At 40.8% G+C, this 24,723-nt stretch overlaps 1 protein-coding gene across 3 annotated transcripts in view; it reads left to right on the forward strand.

Annotated features, from left to right (window-relative positions):
• LOC117962641 (noelin-2-like) overlaps nucleotides 1–24,723 on the forward strand; it is a 109,490-nt gene that overhangs the window by 46,445 nt on the left and 38,322 nt on the right. The window contains exon 1 of one of the 3 annotated variants that reach the window (XM_034915932.2): nucleotides 6,533–7,038. The exons of the other annotated variants lie outside the window; for them this stretch is intronic. Within the exon in view, the coding sequence (XP_034771823.2) occupies nucleotides 6,901–7,038 (138 nt within the window). The 5' untranslated portion in view covers nucleotides 6,533–6,900. Of the gene's footprint in view, nucleotides 1–6,532; nucleotides 7,039–24,723 lie in introns of those variants that run through there. 3 annotated transcript variants of the gene reach the window in all.

Here is a 24,723-nt window from a genome sequence, read left to right on the forward strand (position 1 = left end):
TCAAACTAGGTCTCCTGGCTGGAAACACTTTCAAGACGCTGTTCCTTAAAAAGTGGCTTTGTGTTCGCACAGCGTTAGAGTGACCAGCTGTTCTAGAAGAGCCTGCCAGTTATTCCTATGGCTTTGCTGCGCCTCAGTGGCATCCCAGGGGTGCAATGCCACAGGGAAACCAATTGATGGACATGGTTTAACCCTTTGCTGGCCAATATATTTAACATTAAGAAAATATGCATTACATAATTATGGGAACCTACCCAGGGCAGTAAAGGGCACATTGACTTGGCCACATTGACACAAGTAGGCTCTATCCCAGGGTGCACCAGGGTGTCCTGCACATCCTCCAGTGGCCTGAACTCAGCCTGGGCTCGCCTCTCCACCGCAGAGCTTGCTCTGTAGCTGAACGGTAAGACTTTTGTCTTTGAGCCGTATGGTTTGCGGTTCAGCCCGTGTCTTTTCATTCAATTCAGTGGGCTGAGATGCCAATTCATTACAAGTTTCATAGGTCTGTGCACATTCCCACCCCCCCCCCACAGAAATAGTTCAAGTAGCTTTTGTACGACAATCTTTGTCTACTTGACTTAAGTTTCTTAACAGTTTTGCCTCTGCTGCCCTGTACGGTCAGGGTCCGGTGCTGGTTTCACTGGTAGCTTACCTCCATGACATCAGCACGTCTGCAGGTTAAAAGCAATGCGTGCCGTTTAAAATAAAACCAATGAATTACATCTATAATTGAACACGACTGCACAGCTATAGCCAGAAGTTTTGCATCACCTAGAATTTTAGGATTGAGATATAATTAAAAAAAACAACAACAAAAACCTATATGAACATAATCAAGATCTTTCATTTAACCTCATGTAATCAAAGAAACTACAAAATGATATTGCAAAACTGGAAGCCTAATAGTAGTACAGTATTTCATGCATTTCGAAATGTCACATTTTTCAATTTTTGTCAGTATAGGGAAAACTGCAAAGCGGTCTGTAATTCATATATGTTAACATTATTCAGCAGGTTTCATTCGACTCTATGAAGCAAAATTAATTAATTCTATAGGGGGATGCAAAACTTTTGGCCAGAGCTGTATGTACAGTTTAATCAATGTAATTTGCTGTGTGTCAATATTCTTGCATTTTTTTTTTTAAATCAAATTACAATTTTCAATCTGTATTTGAAATGTATTTAAATGTATTTAACTAGGATAGGACCCTTGATATATATATACCTCTCATTTCCAAGGTGACCCTGGTGATTTTAAGGAGGTCCTATGCAGAGTGGCTGAGTTATAAAAAAATTACGGCGTGCTTGATATGAATTTGCTGGGACTTGAAGCAGCACACTTACTTATGATTTGAGCAAAGACCACAAGGGGGCACTGTGGCTTAAGCACTGTTTCAGTTTGAACTTTGCGATGTGAGATCTTTCTGCTTCAGCCACGGAACTAGAAAATGGGCGAGTAAATATTTGTTGATGTGTTTCAGTTCTAACGTTACAGCCAAGTGCATCAATATGCACTGTTCCGGAGAAGCTTAAGTAGCATAACTGTGACTGGTAATGGGATGTTTAGAGGCAATATTATTATTAAATTAGAAATCAGCTCATTTGCCATGGCAATGTTCATCTGATTGAATCTCATTTTACACATATTACAGAGTACTGCATCTATGGACAGGAGTCAAAGTGATTCTCAGTAAAAGCACATGCTCCTTTCAAGCAGTTAGAATAAGACAAAAACATCATCTTAAAGGTAAAAGCTGTATGTCTATACTGGTGTTGTGTTATTTTGTGGTATGCGTTAAAAAGTGGTACACCGTGTACTGCACTTGCCTGGGCTTGCACAAATGATTTTAGCTCAGAAAACAAGGAAACGCCCATCTGAAAGAGGGTACAATCTGAGTTTGGCTCAGAAAGTTCTTTTTAATATAATTTTTTTTCACAATTGACCAAATTTATGTGACTTTAACTGATGAGCAACACATTGGGTTATCTAAAATTAACACATGATTTCGTGGGTGAACTACAGTCTGCCTTGTTCATGGTGATTTGTGCAGCAGTCAATCACAGCACGGACAGCGTACCGTTTTCAGAAGTTACACGGGTCAAGTTTTTGGTACGTGTACCACATTCTGACAATGTACCACATTCTGACAATGTACCACATTCTGACGATGTACCACTTTCTAGTCCTATACCTTTTTCCTGTATTGGGAGTTGCCTGCCTGCCTGCCTGCCTGATCCTATGGGGGAGTAGCTGTGTATAAACCATTAAATACGGATAGCTTTTATATAAAAAAAGGCATATAATCTTGGATCATTCCTATTGGCAATTGAAACATAAGTACAAAATAACAAAACACTGCACTGCCCTCAGAATAATATGAAACTCACATTACCCTGGACATAATGCTGTCATAGCAACACTTATTGCAGTCTTGCTTGAATGATTCTCCCTTATGCGCTGATTGCGTCCGTCTGTCTGTCACACTCTGCATGGTGAACACAGTAACTGCCTTCATTTTGCAACGATCTCCACCAAACGTTTACTGCACACGCCTTGCCTCCTAAATACGTTTCGGATTGTATTTGGCCCTAATCCTCAGTTTGATACATTTTTTACCTGCTTGCTCTGTCTTTCTTTTTTTTCCTTCTCAACCCTAAAGCTGGGATTGCTGTGGCCTCATTTTTCAGATTATAAAACAGGATTCTTCACGCCTCCTGTCGGCGCTATGTCCAAGCCCCTTCCCAATGCCTTAGAGTCATGTTATAAAAGTTGAATTACCATGCTATTATAATGCCATGTGAAGCTATAACAGAGGTCAACCTCCGTGCTCCAGTCTAAGGAAGACCTTTCAGCCTCCACACAGTGACTGTGATTCTGTTTGCCAGCTTGTATCGCGATCTGGCTGGAAGGCAAAACAAATTGTGAGCAGTCATTATGAGAATTCAAAATTCAAGAAGGCTGTGTGACCACTCCTTCACCACAGTACGTTTGCATGATAATTTTGCAGTGTTACGTTTAGCATGGACATGGCGTCTAATATGTTTTACCATACCTCTCTGGGTTTCATAAAGTTTACCCTGCTTTCTCTAGGCTTTATTACACTTTGCAATGCTTTGACCAAAGTAAACTTTTATATAAGAGCTTATTTTCTTCCAAACATACAAATAAAATGATATATTATAATAAAAAAGATAATAGCTACAATGTGCATTAGATGAGCAATACTTGAAGATAATATCCTTAAGGAATAGAAAGAAGACAAGCGTTGAATTGACAAATTTACAAAACATGGGATAAAAGTCCAATTGAAACTTTCCATTTAGAATTTTGTAAAAACATTTTACATATACATTTTACATGGTTGGGAGAAACTCCCCCAACCATGCGTGTCGGGCTGAACTCGGTCGCTTCCCCTTACTGCTACCCATTGAAAAAAGAGCAGCCAAATTCTGGGTTCATCTGAGCCAGGCTGAGCCACACTCCTACGAGCACAAAGCATCCCAGAGCAACCAGCTCTGCTCAGAGAGGGACCCCCTGAGACAACTAGCAAAGAAACACCAGCCTGGCAACATAGCCAATGACAAAATGACAGCAATAACATTTAAACCCATTGATCACAATAATAAAATGACATACATTGAGCATCGGCATAATGAAACAAAATTAATTAACAAATTGGAATGCTATCGGGCCCTGAACAGGGACTTCAGCCTGGCACAATATCAAGGTAAAAGATCCCAAACAAAGACAAACCCTAACGAAGTACAGACTCAGTGACCACAGCATGGCTGTCGAAACAGGCCGCCATAAAAAGAGCTGGCTGGCCAGACCAAGCAGGCTGTGCAGTCACTGTGAGCTGGGAGAAGTCGAAACAGAGGCACGCTTCCTGCTGTCCTGCTACAATTACTGCCAAATAAGGGACAGATACCTCCCTAAATTCTCGAGTCAGTTGACCTAGTTTCCACACCTGCCTGACCCTAAGAAACTGCGGTTCCTGCTGGGAGAGGAGGCTCTGACAGCAGAGCGAGCAGCCCAGGACGTGTGTCCCAGCCTGAGGGACAGTGTGGAGACACTCAATAGAACTGCACTGTTTATTCTTAAATTAGACAGGGGGTGGAGGGGTTATATTGTTTACTTTCTGTTAAGAAGGAGGGAGGGGCGGGGGAGGGATTGATATTGTGTGTCATTAACATTTTATTTTATGTCATATTTGTGTTGAAATGCTTTGGCAACATTGGATCACTCCTGTCATGCTAATAAAGCCAGTTTGAATATGAATTTGAATTGACAACAGAACTGGCAGAAGGCACAGGTGTCGTTGTCTATCCATCAACAGCCCAAAGCATTGTTCCATAGTCCAATTTCTGTGTTCTTGTGTATATTTTAGCCTTTTGTTCCCCTTTCTTAACGGAGGTATTCTTACTGCAACACATCCCTTAAGTCCTGATTTCAAGAGTGACCTTCATACTGTTGATTTGATGGACAACGACACCTGTGCCTTCTGCCAGTTCTGTTGTCAATTAAACGCTCGTCTTCTTTCTATTCCTTAAGGATATTATCTTCAAGTATTGCTCATCCTTGTTAGACTACTTTTTGGGTCTTCCAGTCCTGGGTTTGTCAATTACAGATGATGTTTCTCTGTACTTGTTGATTATGCTTCAGATACCACACCTTGAAAATCGAGTGATGCAAGCTATTTCTATTTGTTTATTTAGCAGACGCCTTTATCTAAGGCGACTTAGAGAGACTAGGGTGTGTGAACTATGCATCAGCTGCAGAGTCACTTACAACTACGTCTCACCCGAAAGACGGAGCACAAGGAGGTGAAGTGACTTGCTCAGGGTCACACAATGAGTCAGTGGCTGAGGTGGGATTTGAACCGGGGACCTCCTGGTTACAAGCCCTTTTTTTTAACCACTAGACCACATAGCCTACACTCAATGTTTTTCCTTCTTTATGCAAGTCAAGGTTGTTATAATAGTAGAAAACACTAGTGGAGGCTTTGAGTAAATTGTTGATGCTCATAATGCATCAGAGTAAAAAAATGCAACATGTCTAAGACTTTTGCACAGCACTGTATGTGTGTGTGTGTGTGTGTGTGTGTGTGTGTGTGTGTGTGTGTGTATATATATATATATATATATATATATATATAGCAAACAGCTCTATAACTTAAACAACATCAGTCTCTCATACTATATGAAAAAGGACGGAACCCAAAACGTTGTAGCTAATTATTAAAATAGTGAGTTTTCAGTTTAGAACTTACTATGAATCATGGTATAGCACAGGACTGAATAAATACATATCTTACTATGAATCATGGTATAGCACAGGACTGAATAAATACATATCTTGTCCTGCTGTATATCATGCTTCATAGTAAGTTCATTTCCACTGTGAAACTTGCAGGTCTTATTATTGAAACTTCACTGGAATGAAATCCCAGGAGAAACAATTTCTATAGAAACGCCAGAGCAAATACACCAGCAGCTGAAGAAAAACAACAGTGCCCCCGCTAACCCCACATGTTCAGAACTGACTATGAATAAATTGAGAGAATTCTTCTAAAGAGGATGAAGAAAACACAGCGAACAGGGTTCAGAGCAAACCGAGTAAGTGTTAGACTAGCTAGGAAAGCCGATAATGAGAAATTCCAGCATTGGGATTTATTTTGGTGCTCATGAAAGGCACTTGATTGACAATTCAGGAGACTGAAAGAAAGAGCGTCCTCTCGATTTAGTCACAGAGCTGCGGCAGCACAAGCAGAGGCAAGTTCCTCACAAAGTCCAATCACATAAAAAATCATCAAACCTGACCGGAATTTGAGGCCCCCCCTGGACTGGAGGGAGCTCCCTTTCTCTTAGAGGGTGAGGGGGGGAGTAGTTCAGTCTCTGTGCCTCAAGCCTGCCCTGGACTGGAAGGAGCACACTTTCTCTTAGGGGTGTGAGAGAGGGAGGGAGCAGTTCAGTCTCTGTGCCTCAAGCCTGCCCTGGACTGGAGGGAGCACCCTTTCTCTTAGGGGGGTGAGAGAGGGAGGGAGCAGTTCAGTCTCTGTGCCTCAAGCCTGTCCTGGACTGGAGGGAGCATCCTTTCTCTTAGGGGGGTGAGAGAGGGAGGGAGCAGTTCAGTCTCTGTGCCTCAAGCCTGCCCTGGACTGGAGGGAGCACCCTTTCTCTTAGGGGGGGTGAGGGAGCAATTCAATCACAAATTGTGTGGTGGTTTAATTTTGTCTAGACTGTCCATTTTACCTGACAAGATCTCTAGATGTAAACAGGCTGAATGATTAACATTTATACTTGTGTGTTTATATTTTGTATTCCAAGTTCAAACACGAAGGTGAAGTGTGCCTCTTCCAGTGCAAGATTATTAATACTGTAATCGGAATCGGGCTCGATTGCTCAGCCTCTGTCCCAGAGGACTGGGAGCAATTAGTTAAAAGTGAAGTTCCCTCCCACCAGGGCTAGCCTTGGCTAGTGTCCAAAGATCACATGATGGCACTCCAGCGATGCGAGATCAGAGAGAGAGAGAGAGAGAGAGAGAGAGAGAGTAGGAAGAGAGGCATAAAGCAAGATGATGTGCAGTGAAAGTATGTGCAAGTGTATGTGCGTAGATGCTGCTTTTCAATTCCTCAGCTTATAAAGAGAGAGAGACGCACACAAACCAGCTCAGTCTGTGCTGGAGTGAGTGAGAGGGAAGCAGGCAGGCGCACACACAGGAGGAGCAAGCAGCAGAATGCTACTGGACTAAACCCGCTCCTCGGTTTCAGAGATTCTCTTTCTCGCTCTGACTTGTGGGTTTTTTCAGGAGAGGGGGTAGCCTCGTGCCCTCAGGCTGGAATTTTCCGGAGTGCGGTTGGGGCCGGAAGGGGCCCTGGGCAGAAGGGAGCGCGGTTCGAAATGACTGTGCCTCTGCTTAAGATCGGAGCCGTGCTCAGTACAATGGCCATGGTCACCAACTGGATGTCACAGACGCTGCCTTCCCTGGTGGGGCTCAATGGGACCATGATATCCCGTGGCGGGACCTCAGATAAAATCGTGAGTGTTCCCCAAATCTCTTGCGGTGCTACGGGACCATTTTAAAAATAAAAAAAGTGGATGTCTTCAATCTTGTTCTAGCTTTTTTCGTTATAAGAACATGCGTGCTGTTCGTGTGTGCTGGGATTGTTGCTTTCAGGTTTGCTGCATTCTCCTTTTTTAATCTTGACTTTTATTTATTGACTTATGTTTATGTTCTTTTAACTGGAGTGTTGTTAGCATGCCCAGGGCTGATGCAGGGCAGATTCTGACCCCTCCTAAATGTGGGGGTGGGTGTTATAGCTAGAAGGGTGCTGGCAGTCGTGGCCAGGGAGCAGAGATGAAACTATAAGGAGGACTGATTATCAGTATTGCCGAGTGCCCTGTGTCTAATATCAGTACTGCAGAACTGTCAAGCCTCTCTCACTGTAGGAACTTCATGGTGTCAATTCTAGCTCTCACTTCTGAAATGACACTGTGTTTTAATTCAGATCTAAATGGCTGGGATGCTCTGACCATGGTTACTCTCTGTTACTCGGCTGCATATATTTTTTCCAGTAATTTCGACTCTTTAAATGTTAGTTTTATGTTCTGGTACTTATTATTATTATTATTATTATTATTATTATTATTATTATTATTATTATTATTATTATTACTATTACATTATCTGTGACATAATGCAGGTCTAGTACGTTATTAATACAAAATATTTCACAGAACCAAAATAGGATTCTGTTATTTCATATTACTGTAACTTTCACTGCATCGTTCTGTTAACACTGTTCTAGTATATTAGCATTTTACAAGCACATACAGGAACATACAATTATTGATCGGATCCAAGAGAAATGGCATTGGTGCAGAGATAAAATATAGACTTTAGAACCTGTAGGAAATGGGCAGTTTTGCACAATTATATTGCAAGACAGCGAAATACAAATAAATAAATAAATACATTTGCTAAAATCATTTCTGAAGCTGAAAAAACATCCACATATTAGGCATTGCTATTCCCTTTCCAGCGTACATAGTGTCATTATCACAAGCTTTAGGGGGTGAGGGAGGGAGCAATTCAGTCTCCATGCATCAAGCCTGCCCTGGACTGGAGGGAGCACCCTTTCTCTTAGGTGGTGAGGGAGGGAGCAGTTCAGTCTCCGTGTCTCAAGCCTGCCCTGGACTGGAGGAACACTCTTTCTCCAGGGTGAGGAAGGGGGACAGTCTCCATATCAGTCTGATTCTTGGTCCCTGTTCCACAGTGATTGTTCTGTTCACCACTTGGGATCTGAGCCATATTTAAACCAGGCTCTCGATGTGAAAGGCGTGTGGGTCAATACATTTTTAGGGTTTTCATTCAAACGATTTTGCACCGACCATACCTATGTGTCTGTCTGTCTCTCTGAACACGATAACCACCTTGAATTTTCACAAATCTTCTTCAGATTTGTGTCATAGACTCCTAACCTTTCAAGTTGTGTTTGGGCACAATCTGCTAAATTGATTATTTTATACACATTTTTAACCTCCCACGATTATGAAGAAGACATTCTGTATGGATTCCACTGATATCAGTTCTCATCTTCTTCTTTTTGTAGCTATAATACTATCCTTCACACAAATCTATTGAGCAAGTGATAACAGTATATGACCATTCCTTGGTATGTGAAATGACTTAAGCTTATAATAAAATAGTATTTTTGGCTTCTTTCACAGCATTTCATTGTCTAAAAACAGGTCTTTTTCAAGCTATTTCATTATTAAACATGATATTTATTAAAGCAGAAAAAAAACAGCGTTGTCACATTCAAAATCAATCATTTTCTCTAGAGTTATTATTATACTACAAAAACAAACATTCCTCTATTTTCACCATTATCAAACAAAATAAAAACATAAATGTAAAAATAACAACAAACACGTGAAATGTCCCCTTTCTTGTACTGGACAGAGCGATCTTTAGTAGAAATATTTCCGATCTTTGATGCAGCTGCTGTCTTTTTATCGTTGAAGAAGCCAACTAAACCGGCTGCCAGGTTCCTAAATGCAGTGTATCAGGCAGTGAGTCAATAAGACAAACGTTTGCAGTATTTATTTTTAAGTGATAAAAAAAAATATGTATATTTACACTAGTCTTACAGAAATGTGAATTTTCACGGGGAACTCCATATTACATGGGAATGGATGTTTTCTTACGAAAATCATCAAATCTGTGGTAAGAATACAGCATGCACTATCAGTACTAAAACGGTAACATTTTCATATTTTGGCAATGTGGTAGGACTGCACACTGGGGTATCCCACTGCAGTACCACAGACAGTGAGTGCTGCCGTATCATTGCTCAGTATTCCTTTCATCTCCATTGTGTTGCCATTGCTGGTAATTGTGTGGTCGTCCATAACCGTTACACTTCAATACTAAATGAAAGCATTTTGACTATCGGGGGGGGATGGAGTCTGCTTACCACGGCATATAAATATGCAAACCCAAATTTCAACGTTGAAGGCATTGGGAAAGAACTTACAGTCAAAAACTTGTTTTTTTTTATTTAATTTGATTAAGTTTCTTTTTAATATTTAGTGTTTTGGAATCGCTTCTAGTTTTGGCATCCCCTGGTAAACCATTGGTATCCCGCTGGTAAGCTTTTGCAAATTGCATTTTTTTTTTTTTTAAATAGATAGATTTGAAAGCAAAAACACTAAGTATCATGCAGAGCTGTTCAAAGATTTGCACTCTGGTTGTGAACTAATACTGTAGGAACAGTATGTGGGGATTGACTGATGTGACCTCCGTATTATTTTGCATTAATTTTTTCTTTTTGTAGTTCTGGATGTCCAGTACAGCATAATCTCTGCTCACGACTGGTATTTAAAGGACGGCTGATCCAAGATGATATCTTTTTATAGGGATTACTTGTACTCTTAAACAAAATGTTTTCATGGAAATGCACTCTGCGTTATTGCCAGGCTGCAATCACCATATGCGGGGCTGACTGAAAATACAAGCAGAACGTTAGCCCTTGAGCGAACAAGAGGTTTCTAATGATGATTTTAGGCTGGTTTTAAGTGAGCTTTGGGGAAGTCTGCACTCTGCAGATTTAATGGTCGAATCGAGAATAAGGATGTGGGAGGAAAGCACATGGCTTAAAAGAAACAATGACCGTACCTGTAACAGTCACCAGTTTTGATAGAATTTCTTTGTTGTTGTTGTTTAATTATAAACAGGCACGTCTGATATGAATGTAACTTCATACACAGTGACACCAGGTGGCCTGATGATGTAATTGCAGCATGAGTATTTATTGCACTGCCTGAATTTAAATTCTTTAAAGGGGACTTTGATGAAATCAACAGCAGAGAGAGAGAGAGAGAGAGAGAGAGAGAGAGAGAGAGAGAGAGAGAGTCTGTTAAATATAGCTTTTATTATCTTTAAAAGTAAGTATAATTAAACACATTAGGTTTGCTTGTAATTTAATATTTAAACAGAGTTTTAGACCTGCCACTCTTTTTAAATGAGCTGCAGAGACCAGGTACAGTGGGATACATGTTATATTAGGGTTAGAAATAAGACTCCTATTTCATAGCAGTTTCACCCCATTCCAGGTTTTACTATGACCTTGATTAGCCAGAGTGTATCGGTAACAAACTCAGATGTGTCTTAAGCTCACAGCATAATCAGGAATGGCTCAAACTGCTATGCAATGGGAGTCTTATTTCCATCCTGGATGTGTTTTTATGAGTGTACTCGCCAGTCACTGAAAGAAGCTTGTAAAAAAAAACAAAAAAAAAAACAAGTTTGGATACTCAGAAGAAACAGGACGCTTTGAACCTCCTCTGCTTCTCAAAAATAAAATTTTAACAGCAGGCTGGCATAGGAGAAAAGACATCTCCAAAAGCAAGATTTATCAAGGTGCTTTGTGTATTGAATAAACTACAGCAGAATAACATTAGAGGTTACCAACACAGATTAGAGCAAAACAGATTAGAGCAAAACATGAATATAGGAACAGTCCAGCTTTTGGGATTTGCTGAATATAACATCACTGTACGTTTCTGTATGTTTCCCATGCATTTCTAACATACCTGTATCAGTGTTTCAATAAAAGTATGTCGATATGAACCAACAGACAATGGTAACTGTTTGCAGTTGATTTCATATTGCAGTAGACGTCATAAGTATCAGCATCATTTTAACATAAGGGCTAGACAGTCCTAAAGTAATATCCCTAGGTCTCAGAGCTGCCGCTAACTTGGGCAATCTGGCTCTTAAAAATAGCTCTGACCCTTTGGTATCCCCAGCAGCATCCCCCTGTACCCAATTAGACCATGGCATATTAAATCCATTCTTGGCTGTCTGCGGTGTAACAAGCTACAGGCGCTCTAGTGAATGTACGTAAAGTAGTTCTTAAAGCAGCAGTTGGTAATAGAGGAAGTTCCTAATGCTCTTTTCATTGCATCAAGATGACAACTCAACAGGAGGCTGTGTGGTCTAGTGGTTAAAGAAAAGGGCTTGTAACCAGGAGGTCCCTGGTTCAAATCCCACCTCAGCCACTGACTCATTGTGTGACCCTGAGCAAGTCACTTAACCTCCTTGTGCTCCGTCTTTCGGGTGAGACGTAATTGTAAGTGACTCTGCAGCTGATGCATAGTTCCCACACCCTAATCTCTGTAAGTCGCCTTGGATAAAGGCTTCTGCTAAATAAATAAATAATAATAATCAGTCAGGTGTGCAGGAGATGGGGGCCATGTGTCAGTGGAGTGGTTCCAATTTGAACCGGCCAGACGAGAGTTCCCTAACCGTGTTACGCTAACGTATTGAATTACATGCCGTACTGTAGTTTTCCATGTACTTAACGAAAAAAATGACAAATTGAAAAATTTGACATTTTGAAATTGTAATGTAAAATGCTCTAGAGCCTGCTACTATTATGGCTTTTGCTATATCATGTATAGACTTTTGCTGGGTCATATATTTGTGCGTGTGTGTGTGTGTATTTTCTTGAACTCTCTAAGGGAAGAGCAGAGAACTCCACGGGGCACGGAGCTCTTTGGGTTTGTTATGATGTCATGACAACTGAACCAGAAGGCTGTGAACAATTCCATGTCCCTGTTTGAAGGGGACTCAAGAGTGAGTTATGTAACACCGGCTTGATCTCTGTTACTGATCTTCTTCGAGCAATTGAACAGCGTGACTCTGTCTGTGATAGAGACAGAATGATTCTTGGTGATGAATCTCCCTCCCGACCTGTGAGGGTGCTGTGTAAAGGGAACAGAGTGCCCTGGACTGGATGGCCAGACAATTCATTCCCAGGGTTAGGTGGAAGTTGGCCATCTAGAAAGGGAGCGGAGCTACGGTACACCAAGTCCTCGACCCGGAAGGGAAGCGATGTGGCAGCCGCGGATTGAAAGAGCGGTTGCAATCGTTAACCAAGGGGACATGATTGACGATATATACGGGGACGTAGTGAAGTGGTCTGTTTCTTTGTTATGGTTACAGACGAAACAGGAAAGGAGCGTGATAATATCGTGAGTGTTTGTTTGTTTTTGACGTCGCTAATATTGTGCTTGATTTGTAATTATTAGACGGCTAAATGCAATCCAGGAGCTGTCGCTTAAGGCCAGCACAAACCTGGACAACACTGCACCATTGTTCACGTATTAAATTCTAATTCACAACACGCACACTCACTCGGGACTTGCGATCATGTGTGTATTTGCGTGTGTAAATTGACTGTGTTATTATTTGGGACTGCAAACCGTTATTTAGAACATTGCCATACACATTGCTGTGTAATGCCTGGGATTATTAGTTGTGGTCACCAGACCAGGATTATTAATAAACACTGTTGCACTTTGGATTATCGTTGTCTGTCATTCATTGATCTCCGCATCACTCCTGCACCTGCGCACTGCAACCCACTTTCCCACACTGCCTTTGATTTCATCTCGACATGTTGACTCCCCTTGCTTTTTTTTATCAATATTTCAGTTTCTGGAGGAAATTAAGTTTGGACTGTTGTGGTACTTTGTGTTAGTATCACAGGGATATTTATTTAACCTGTGGGGGGAAAAAAAAAACTCATGTGTTTCATGTGTTGATGTTTAGGAGTGGATAAGAATTTTAAATCACTTTCCTTCAGGCTATTTCATACTAAGGTGCAGAACTTACAACAAGCGCAGCGCTGTTCAAATGCTGGTGAAAAAACAAACTGCAGTTCCATCACATTTCTCCAGGTGGCGCTCTTTACTCTACGCCAATCCAATAACAAACTAACACCGCCACTCAGATTGATGACACAAGTGGCAGGATCTCTCTCACTCTCGCTCTCTAGTTTCCAGAAATATAAGCTTGGCATTCTCATACTGTGGACTGTATCACAGTACTGCTGTAAGAAAAAGGGACTATAGTACCATCTGAAAACACTATGGGCATTCTGCAGGTTTTGAGGGGAAAGCTTACGCCCCATAACCTCTGCCCCTAGCTAAGCGTATACCCCCCCAAACACTAAAATTACCTTCAGGGCATTTTAACAAACTTGACTATGAACAAGGCCTGTTTTACATTTTTTTTTAAGTGCCCAGAAGAAAAAAAAAACTATAAAAAGGAGTAAAAAAAAAAAAAGTCTACCGCAATAGTAGTACAGTTAACTTTCAAAATGTCACATTTTTCAATTTTTGTCGGTTTTTCGTTTTACAGGAAACTACAAAGCGGTATGTATTTCAATATGTTAAAGTCACACTATTCAGCAGGTTTCATTCAACTTTATGAAGCAAAAACCTTTGGCCATAGCTGTAAATCTCAAACATGATTCCATTGGCCCTTTAAAAGAAACTGCTGTCTGTCAAAGCATATCGATTTTACACTAATGCATCAGCACCAGGAACACTGCAATGCACTTGCCTCTGCTAATACCGTCTAAATAAACCTTGTAACCAGCTTGTCGTCGTTTTCAAGCCTTTTTATTTATTTCCTTTTCCTGTCAATAAGGGCTGCTGTAATTTAATTATCCGCCATTTATCCGTAACTCTCTGCAGAGGTGACCTTTGAACTCCGAGAGGTTCAGGAACGAGTGGCTTGTGGTCTGCGCTCATCGATTGGGCCTTGGTATCCCATCATACCTCTATTCTAATGGTTTTAATCACTTTCACATTAAAATGGTTACAAGATCATCAAGATCACATTTCAGGGACTCAATATGCATGACACATGAATCGGTCATGTGAGGAACAGCCCTGTATGTGTGTATAACTATGGGAAAGGAGTGGGGGAATGCTATTAGAGGAGGAGAGGAGTGGAAGAGGAGAGAAGAGATGAGAGATCAGAAGAGGAGAGGCGTAGAGGAGTGAAGTTGCCATCCTTCCCTGTCAGTAATGTAATATCCACACAAACACCCAGTGTTTACTTACCCCAATTTCTTTAATTTACAGTTTGGATCCTTCAGTGCAGCAGACAGAAGTTTCACTCCTGCATCCCCCAGGTCATTCCATTCCAGCTCCAGCTCTCTCAGGGTTGAGTGGTTTGTATGGAGAGCAGAGGCCAGGTCCTCACAGCAATCCCCTGTGAGACAATTCACAATCCGCCTGCAGATAAGGAGACTGGATCTCAATCGAAACGCAGTTCCAGGATTAGGAGGTATACAGAACAAAAGGAAATAAATGAAAAACTTTAGAAGTGCATATGTTTCTATTTTCTTTATTTTTCATATGATAATTTTAGTATTAATGCGGCCACCAAAAACTGTTTGAGAACCACTGAGCTAAAGAACCACGATTCTGCTTTTTATTTTAAACACATTTGTGAGGTAAAAAGTGGTTCCGCATCAACAGCCCCAGACAGCGAGAGACACACAGACAAAACAACAAACTGCGAGAGAAAATAAGAGAGACAACAAAACTATTAAACTTGAATGCTTGCTGCGCTGTACTTTTCTGAAAACGAAGCCGGTACGAGCGAGTGTCAAAATTTCTAGTTCTAATCAAATTAAAATAACTAGCATGCTGTTTTAATAGCATTACAGTGGGATTTGTTTGCAAGATGTTTAAAAATTGTCAGAAAAATGTGCTTTGTATTTGTATGATTAAATGGTGATCAGACATTGTTCATTGGGAGTGGTTGTTTCTGAGATGTGTTAGCTGATTGGTGCAAGTGTAGTGTTGCAGCGTTCTGATACTGTATGTAAAGTGTGATTGGATAGTCAGATTTTCATGACCATTTAAACAACCCCCCACCTGTACGCACATCATGGCGCCCTGTGCCCCCTCCTCCCCCCAGATTTGGACACTGCCTTATCTGGCCCATTAGAGAATGTATTTGAATACCACTGCTATACGGTGATGCAAAACTTTTGCCCGTAGCTGTACATTAGTGCTCGGATGAGCATGGTGTTTTTCAAGCTTGCATATTCCTTCACAATATTAAATGAAAGAAAGGATTATTTCCAGCCATGTTACAGTAAAAAGAAAAAAAAGTCAGCCAGGATTATCACAGCAGCACATAAGCGCAGATTGCAGGTCAAGCTACATCTCCTGTGGACACTGCAATCAGATCAGCCTCATCCTTTATAAATACGACACAGAATGGATAAGAGAGCAGGGGGATGAGTAGCAGGATTAAAGCAAAGCTGATCAGTCCAGATAAACAAGACAAAGAGAACCTCAACAAATACACCATACAGGCATGGCAATCAGACTCCCATTGCTTAGCAGTTTCACCCCCATTCCAGGTTTAACTACAAGCTTGATTAGCCACAGCGTATAGGTAACAAGCTCATGTGTGTTTGATTAAACTCAGTGAAACCAGCAATGGATTAAACTGCTATGCACTGGGATTCTGCAACCGTATTCACAGTGAGTCTTGCTCGAAGGTGGAAATGTTGGTAAAAATGAAATATTGTTGTTTAATCTGGAGTATATTTTCACAATCTTATTATTTGTTGTGTATCGAATCCTATGTGCCGACTTGTCTCTCGATTTCTCTCATTTTAAGTTTCCTACTCCTTTGTTAATCTGGAGACGGGTGCTGCAGTGGGCTAACTCCCGAGCATGCTGGGCTGGTCCTTCTTGTGGGACTGGGTTCGAACCCAGAGGAGTTCCTTCCTTTATACACACAAGGCTTGATGGTCCAGTGGTTAAAGAAAAGGGCTTGATACCAGGAGGTTCCCAGTTCCCAGCTCAGCCGCTGACTCTGAGCAAATCACTTAACCTCCTTGTGCTCTGTCCTGCGGATGAGATGTAAAACTGAGGTCCTATTGTAAGTGACTCTGCAGCAATGGTTTGATCAACATATGAATAAGTCACAGGTGTAAGTTTTAGCCCCGGGATAACCATGGGGGTGGTTGATGTAATCCTGGAAGACTCTCCAGGGCTGTAAAATGCTCTTAAAAAAAAAAACCCAGCTGTAGTTTATCCCAATGGGCTACAGGCTGATGAAATTATTTTAAGTGTTATTTTTCCATACTTCTCTGTGCTTCCTCATGCAAGCTTATTCTTAAATATATTTTCCCGCGGCATTCTTGCTTCACCGTTCTTTCTTCACCCCGTTACGTATACATTGTTTAAAGGTTAATTCTATAAAAGATTGAAAAAAGTAACTTTCCTGGGGGATACTGCGCCTTCGAAAACTCATGTATACTTTATCACTGTCTCAGAGACATGCCATTTAGTTTTTAAATATTTAACAGGCAGGGCATTAAAAAGGAGTGATTTAGTGAAAAAGATAAAAAGAAGGAATAAAAAATAAATTTGTAAAGTATTATTTTTTTTTTATCTGCACCTGAATCCATTCTGTCCTGCTAAGAGCTTGAATTTACTGATTTAGACCCATCATACAAAGTGCATTGATCACTTTTCCTCCAGTGCCTTTCATTTGGTAGCAGCATGTGAAAATGACACAAGCCAGAGGTCCATCAGTTACAGTAATAGAGGTTCTCATATCTTACAGGATCGGATATGACAAGTTCTACTGTATATGTTAGTGTTAAATACAGCACTGCAGCTTTTCAGTCAGAAAAAGTTTCAGACGTCTTCATTGAAATCTCTTCTTTGACATCAAAGGTTTGCTCCAGTCCCAGGGATGTCATGTACGTTGTTTGATCTGCTCTCACTTTATTTTTTTAAAGAGGATCTGATTTCAAAAGACATGCATTGCACACAACCAAATCCATTGTGTTTTCCTTTTACAACGAATTTAGATTCCCTTGAATGGAGCTGCATTGGCAGCACTGGAGACTGGGGAACAAAAGAAAGAAAGAAAGGACAGACAGACGCACGCACCTGCAGTCTGCTCTGGACTGGAGGGAGCACCTTTTCTCTTATGGGGGTGAGGGAGAGAGGGAGCAGTTGAGTCTCCATGCCTCAAGCCTGCTCTGGACTGGAGGGAGCACCCTTTCTCTTAGGGGGTGAGGGAGGGAGCAGTTGAGTCTCCATGCCTCAAGCCTGCTCTGGACTGAAGGGAGCACCCTTTCTCTTAGGGGGTGAGGGAGGGAGCAGTTCAGTCTCCATGCCTCAAGCCTGCTCTGGACTGGAGGGAGCACCCTTTCTCTTAGGGGGGTGAGGGAGGGAGGGAGCAGTTCAGTCTCCATGCCTCAAGCCTGCTCTGGACTGGAGGGAGCACCCTTTCTCTTAGGGGGTGAGGGAGGGAGCAGTGCAGTCTCCATGCCTCAAGCCTGCTCTGGACTGGAGAGAGCACCCTTTCTCTTAGGGTGAGGGAGGGAGCAGTTGAGTCTCCATTCCTCAAGCCTGCTCTGGACTGGAGGGAGCACCCTTTCTCTTAGGGGGTGAGGGAGCAGTTTTTGTATACCAAAGATTAAACTCTAGAAGAATATACTTAATATAACATTGTTTGGCCCCTATTCACAGTTTTAACTCACCATTTTTAAGTTGCGAGTTATGTAAAAAGAATTGAAGAAGATTTTTTTGTTTGTTTTAAAGTTAGTTTTGATGGATTAAATAAATAAAACTTTTTCTTGACTGTTGTTCAAGAACATCCTGGTTTTCTCTTATCATCCAGCACATTACTATTGCTGCTCAAATCTTGTATGATGCAACACTATAACCAGGGTCAAAGTTTGCAAAAAAACTGAACAAATTTTCTGCAGCCTACTCTATTTATTATTTATTTTTTCCGCCTCTCGCATTTGTAATTTAACACAAAGGTCTTGGCAGGGTTTGTCACACACTCTCTGTCTCTCTCTCTCGAGGCTGAGAGGGCAAGCTGTTCACATCAGTAGAAGCTGGATGTATACCAGTCCCCTCCCTGACCTGCAGTTGCATTGCCTCAGCCTAAACGTGGCATGAATCTCTGGTAACGTTTTCCATCATGATGTTAATAAGATTGAGGGCAGTGACTGTGGTGTCACGTACAGCAGAGTGCTTCTCAGATCAATGCAATTCCTTTCCTCCCTCCCGCCCTGTGTGCTGCAAGAGTTATCACCAGTCATTGAGTCCCAGCACACATTTGAAATACAGCACGCTCACACTACACTAACATTCACCAGACGCTGAATAAGCGGCCACAGTGCTGCGATCTCCTGTTAGAATTAAGGAAGCCTTTTATTGATTTTTTTTTTTTACTCGCCTTTAGATTTAATTGTTTGCAAAGTTATTATTTTGGGAGGAATGTTACAAAAATGTGCATCCCCTTCTAAACATTCCCCATTGTAAAAACCATAGCAAAGTGGAATCAAGTTTAGTGAAAGCATGGTAAAATATAGGTAAGCATTGTAAAGAATAGCGAGGTATGGTGAAGCATAATAATAAACATGGCAAACAACAGCAAACTGGCAAATGCATAGTATAACTATAGGAATGTATGGTAAAACTGCAAAAATACCATGGTAAACTTTTTAAGGGTCAGTACTTGGGACTTCCCAGAGATAGCACACACACATATATAGCTATGACCAAAAGTTTTGCATCACTCTATAGAATTAGCTAATTTTGCTACATAAAGTCGAATGAAACCTGCTCAATAATGTTACGTTAACATACTGAATTGCAGGGCGCTTTGTAGTTTTCCATTTACTTTTGGCCATAGCTGAGTGTGTGTGTGTGTGTGTGTGTGTGTGTCTAATATATATATATATATATATATATATATATAATATATATACACATACATACATATATATATCTCGTTAGCTTTAATATTAAAGTCTGTCAAAGTACATTCACCGCCCATGGGGTGACTGTGTGCCACACAGATACATACATCTATAAATACAGGATTAGAGTCACAAGGGCAGATGGGCAGTGGCTGAGTGTGTGTGTGATGTGTGCGTTGTGTGTGGCAGGCAGTAACAGATCATGGATGATGCTTCGGGGCTGTGGCTCTCGGTCTTCCTGATCTCAGCGTCTATCAGAGCACAGCAAACAGCCCGGACAGGGGAACCTCAGAGCAATTCTGTGAGATGATATCTCTACTCGTTACCATGCATGGGCTTCTTCAACCATTCCAGCTTGTTATTTAATCCTTTTGTGAACCCACCTGTTTTTTTTCTTTTGTTTTTTTCTTTCCCATCAGCCAGTTCTATATAAAACAGCTCAGTCAAACAAACCTGGAAAGCTGAAACAAAAAAAAAAGTTTTTTTTTTTTTTTTTTTAAAACAGTAAACCTACAACTTAAATATGACTGTAGAACAGCGGTGCCCAATCAATCACTGTCCTGCAGGACCATTCCACTTCAGGTTTAACAGGTTGGATGAGATAATGAACCACTTTAGGGTCTGGAGGTTTCATTGGTTCAATTACATAATCTAGAACAGGGTTGGAACAAAGACCAGGAGTGGAAGGGACAACTCGGGACAACTCTGGACACCCCTGCCGTAGACAAACAGAGATCAGTGTAATAAAGCTGCTGAATACAAATCTACCAAGGGAAACCTTCTCTTCCAAAACACTAAAAGGAATGCCAAACATTATTGATCAGTTTATATAGCAGTGTTATCACCCTTCTTTTCTTGTGGCAATGATCTTTTGGTAAAATTCTGCAGACCGAAATATGTTTCTTCCTGGTATCTCATCACTTCCTGTGCTGTGTGTCACATGGCCTGATTGCAGCTACACCATTGGAAGGAAACGGAACTACAGCACAGGAAGTCATTTAGTACCCGGAAGCACTGTACAGTAGAGGCAACTTTTACTTCTATAGAGCTGTCTTTGAATGCTCCAGGCGGAACTAAAACGATACAAGCAAAGATCTCAAAAGGAAAAAATAAGGAGGAGGGGGGAGCGGGGGAGCGGGGGTTGCCAAGGTTCTGTTATTTTTTTTTTAAATGGTTAACAGATTTCACGGTTTCTGTTAAATGAACACATTGCCGTGTAATATGTAGTTCCCAGTGAAAATTCCTGCAGATTTCTGAAACAATAGTTTAAATAAATACAGCAAACGTTTGCCTTATTGACTCACAGTCTGCTACACCACATTTAGGAACTGGCAGCCAGTTTAGTTTGCTTCCGGTAAAAGACACCAGCTACATCAGAGATCAGAAATATTTCTAAAGATCGCTCTGTCCAGTACATTTCACGTGTCTCTGGTTATTTTTACATGCATTTATGTTTTTATTTTGTTTGATAATTCACTGATGGTGAAAACAGAATGTCTTTAAGAGGCAGACCTAAAAAAAAAAGTTTTATAATTTAGCTATTGCTGTTTTTAGGTAAGCATTTAAATATTTAAGAACATTTGTTGTATAATAACTCTAGAGAAATTGATCACTTTGGAATGTGACAATGCTATTTTTCTGCTTTTAATAAATAATAAGTTCATGAAATAGCTTAAAATACCTAATTTTAGACCGTGAAATAAGCCATTTTTTTACCGTGAAAATAATACAGCCCTATTGATTGCTCGTGCTAATAAGAGATGAGAAGAGGGATCTTACAAACGTGGCTAGAACTTTTTTTTACAAAGCTTTGTTGCTGTCTAAAAGAGAACAAACCAAAAAAAAATCATTATTCAATCTCTGCGTTCTAGTTCACATTGTGAGCATGAAAAATAGACAATTTAGTCCGAAACGGATACCTTGCTGATTTATAAGACATTTCTTACACGGGAGAGTACCGTCTGTTGCAGAGAGGACCCGTTGATTAATGGGCTGCCAATACAGATGAAAGCAATACTGTCTCAAACCGAATGCCATTAAACCGTGTTTAGAAGCACAGCATATAAAAGCCGCTCAGTAGGGTTTAGGTCTACCGCGAGCAGCCATTGCTGTGCTAATTCGACAGGGCAGCAAGACTGCAAACTGTCTTACAATTATAATGGAGGGGTACAATACCGTGGATCATTAAGGACAGTAAGGGCAGAAAAAGAATATAAATGTGTTATGTCGAGATCACAATATATTGTACATTTGTCTAAGGAACTCGACATTTCAAACCGTTATGTTGTTTTTTGAACCATGTACTCAATGAGCCACTGGAGATATTGCATGAGACCATCGCTCAAGTGTTGAGGGGGAAACAATGCTAAATACTGTATACTGCTATTATAATTGGCCCCACATGGCATTTTACAAACTTTTAGTGATTTTAGTTCATGATAAATTAATCTTACAATGCAGCCTGGGACCTTTTAATGTGGAGCTATTGATACTGCTCTTACTTCCATCCTTGCTCTCCGTAATTAAGATGGAATGCATCCCATGCCTTCTTATAGCACAGCATCCCACGATATCACCCGTAAATAGTGCTGAATTTAGAAACACTACAGGAAGCACAGTTAAATGCCAAGCGTTTCCATCAGAATGCACTGCTAAAGACTTCTAGTCGAAACGTTGGTCTCTTTCAGTACGGTACTTCTAAAAGTAACTGCAATTCACAAGTGTAGTAATGAATACGTCAATGTACAGCCAGGTTAACCAGTGTACTGTAAGAGCACAGGGAAAGCAGGGGCGAAGCAGTGGAACCTGTGCAAACGTACCCGTGTAATGTGATGCTGAGCGGGATAGTTAAGAGATACACGGTACAGGAATTGCAGCTGGTGTGCTGGCTGCAATGACCTCACATGCCTGCCTTTTCTTGCACTTCTTCGACCTGTCATGTTTCGTTACAGTGATGTCTAAACCCAGAGAAGCCAAAGCGCTGCTCTTTAAAAATTCAAAATCAGCCCACGATTTGACCCAAATGTCTCATCCACAATTTATAAAAGAAAATGTGTGAAGTTGTTTGTTTTTCTTTACAGTTTTGAATCATTTAAATAGCGTTGCTGCTGGCGTTTAACACTGTCTCAGAAACAGCAGGGCTGTAGACACAGAAGGGGACAGTATTACTGGTATTACGTTCTTCAATGGGCGGTTCTGAAGCAGATTTCTGCAGAATAAATCAGTGCCGATGATCGTAATGAAGAAATATTAAGTTGTTAGGTATTAATTAAATGGAATAAAACATGTTAATTACTCAACACTAAACAAGGTGTTCCCTCTGTTTCCCCAATTATTGAGTATCAATCAATTAATCGGACAGCGTTATTTAATATAGAACCTGTCGTGATCAAACTGAAACTCTTTTATTCTTTAAGAGATTATTGGTCTTACCTTTCTTTTATATGTTTGATTATATGAAATAAATATTTCACTTTCCTTAGAAATGCGTCGTCTCTGCAGTGGTTTGTTGGGATTGTAGTCTTGGGCAAAATGTAATCTCTGGTTAAACATGACAAAGAAATACATATCCCAGGATCCACAGCCGTACAGTGGCTCTTGAGTTTAAGGAAAGGGTCACATTTACGTGACGAATCAGTTGCATTTGCTAGTTTTTTCAATGTGCTAGTTTTTTCAACATATTTTCAACGTGAGTTTACGTCAGCGCCCTGATTAAGAAGAAAATCTGCTTCCAAGCGGCTTTTAAAACACTCGGTGCAGAAGTGGATTGTTGTTGATTGTCACTCAGTTGCAAAGGTGAGGGAAGGACAGCTTTTCTTGCTTTAAAATATACAGGTTAATAAATTGATTTATTTAATACCTGCCGACAAATACTTCTTAAAGGTAATTACATGGGCACACCGCCAGAAAATAACCTTCTTTAAATAATCCTAATAAAACAAGTATAAATGAAAGAAAACATCAGTCAACGCGAGTATGGAATGTGTTCCCACAGTGTGCAGGAGTGCTAACATCGATAAAAAAGGAGAGGGGGGGGGGGGGGGTTCAGAATCTTATTGCTATTAAAAATGATTTCAAAATTAAAAAAGGTCTTCCCTTATCTCCTTCCTTTCTCTTTCTCCCTTTTTTCTTTCTCTTTTATTTCTTTTTATCTCGGGATAAGCTTGTTTTCCATCGGTTATTGTTATATTGTTATAAAATTCAATACAAAAAAAAATGAAGCACAAAAATAGAATAAGGGATCCCAGGGCAGGCTGTGCACTATTCTCTCTACCCTGCTTGAAATGTATAATTTAATAATAATAATAGTTAGTTATTTAGCAGATGCCTTTATCCAAGGCGACTTACAGAGACTAGGGTGTGTGAACTATGCATCAGCTGCAGAGTCACTTACAACTACGTCTCACCCAAAAGACGGAGCACAAGGAGGTTCAGTGACTTGCTCAGGGTCACACAATGAGTCAGTGGTTGAGGTGGGATTTGAACCAGGGATCTCCTGGTTACAAGCCCTTTTCTTTAACCACTGGACCACACAAACTAGGGGGCGAACGATGCATCATCAGCAACTGCAGCTGCTGCAGTCACGAATGCTTTCTGGGCCTGTTGGAGATACCAAAGTCGGATTTACTGCCCAGCACACGGAGGCCCTCAAGAGCCCTGTTGATACAGAAAGTGTTAGGAAGTTACATGTCTTTAAAGAGCAACTTGTTCAGCATCCCCGCTGAGGTTTCAAAAAGCCAAGTCAAGAACAGCAACTTGATGAACAAATGAGATTGCGCACCAGTTCCCACTCAACACTTTTCGATATGTTAAGGCAGCCCTTATCTGTAGTATCTCATTGCTGTTTGCTACTGTATACACGTCTTATTTCCTCGGGTTTGAAAGAAGCACAGGCAGTGTGTACAGTTCAAAGCCGAGTGTCCTGAAGTCGTTTTGCCTGCCACTAGCTGGTCTCAATAAGAACATAAGAAAGTTTACAAACGAGAGGAGGCCATTCAGCCCATCTTGCTCGTTTGGTTGTTAGTAGCTTATTGATCCCAGAATCTCATCAAGCAGCTTCTTGAAGGATCCCAGGGTGTCAGCTTCAACAACATTACTGGGGAGTTGGTTCCAGACCCTCACAATTCTCTGTGTAAAAAAGTGCCTCCTATTTTCTGTTCTGAATGCCCCTTTATCTAATCTCCATTTGTGACCCCTGGTCCTTGTTTCTTTTTTCAGGTCAAAAAAGTCCCCTGGGTCGACATTGTCTATACCTTTTAGGATTTTGAATGCTTGAATCAGATCACCATGTAGTCTTCTTTGTTCAAGACTGAATAGATTCATTTCTTTTAGCCTGTCTGCATACGACATGCCTTTTAAACCCGGGATAATTCTGGTTGCTCTTCTTTGCACTCTTTCTAGAGCAGCAATATCCTATTTGTAATGAGGTGACCAGAACTGAACACAATATTCGAGGTGAGGTCTTACTTATGCATTGTTCATTTGGGTTTGCCAGCTTGCTCTGGAAAACAGCAATCCACACAAATCCAAGCAACTGTTTCTTCACTGCTTGTTTCAGTGTGAATGTTGTGGGGCTAATTACATTAGTTTAATAATTCAATTTTTAAAA

The sequence above is a fragment of the Acipenser ruthenus genome, chromosome 34 (genome assembly GCF_902713425.1).
Source record: "Acipenser ruthenus chromosome 34, fAciRut3.2 maternal haplotype, whole genome shotgun sequence".
NCBI classification, from domain to species: Eukaryota; Metazoa; Chordata; class Actinopteri; order Acipenseriformes; family Acipenseridae; genus Acipenser; species Acipenser ruthenus.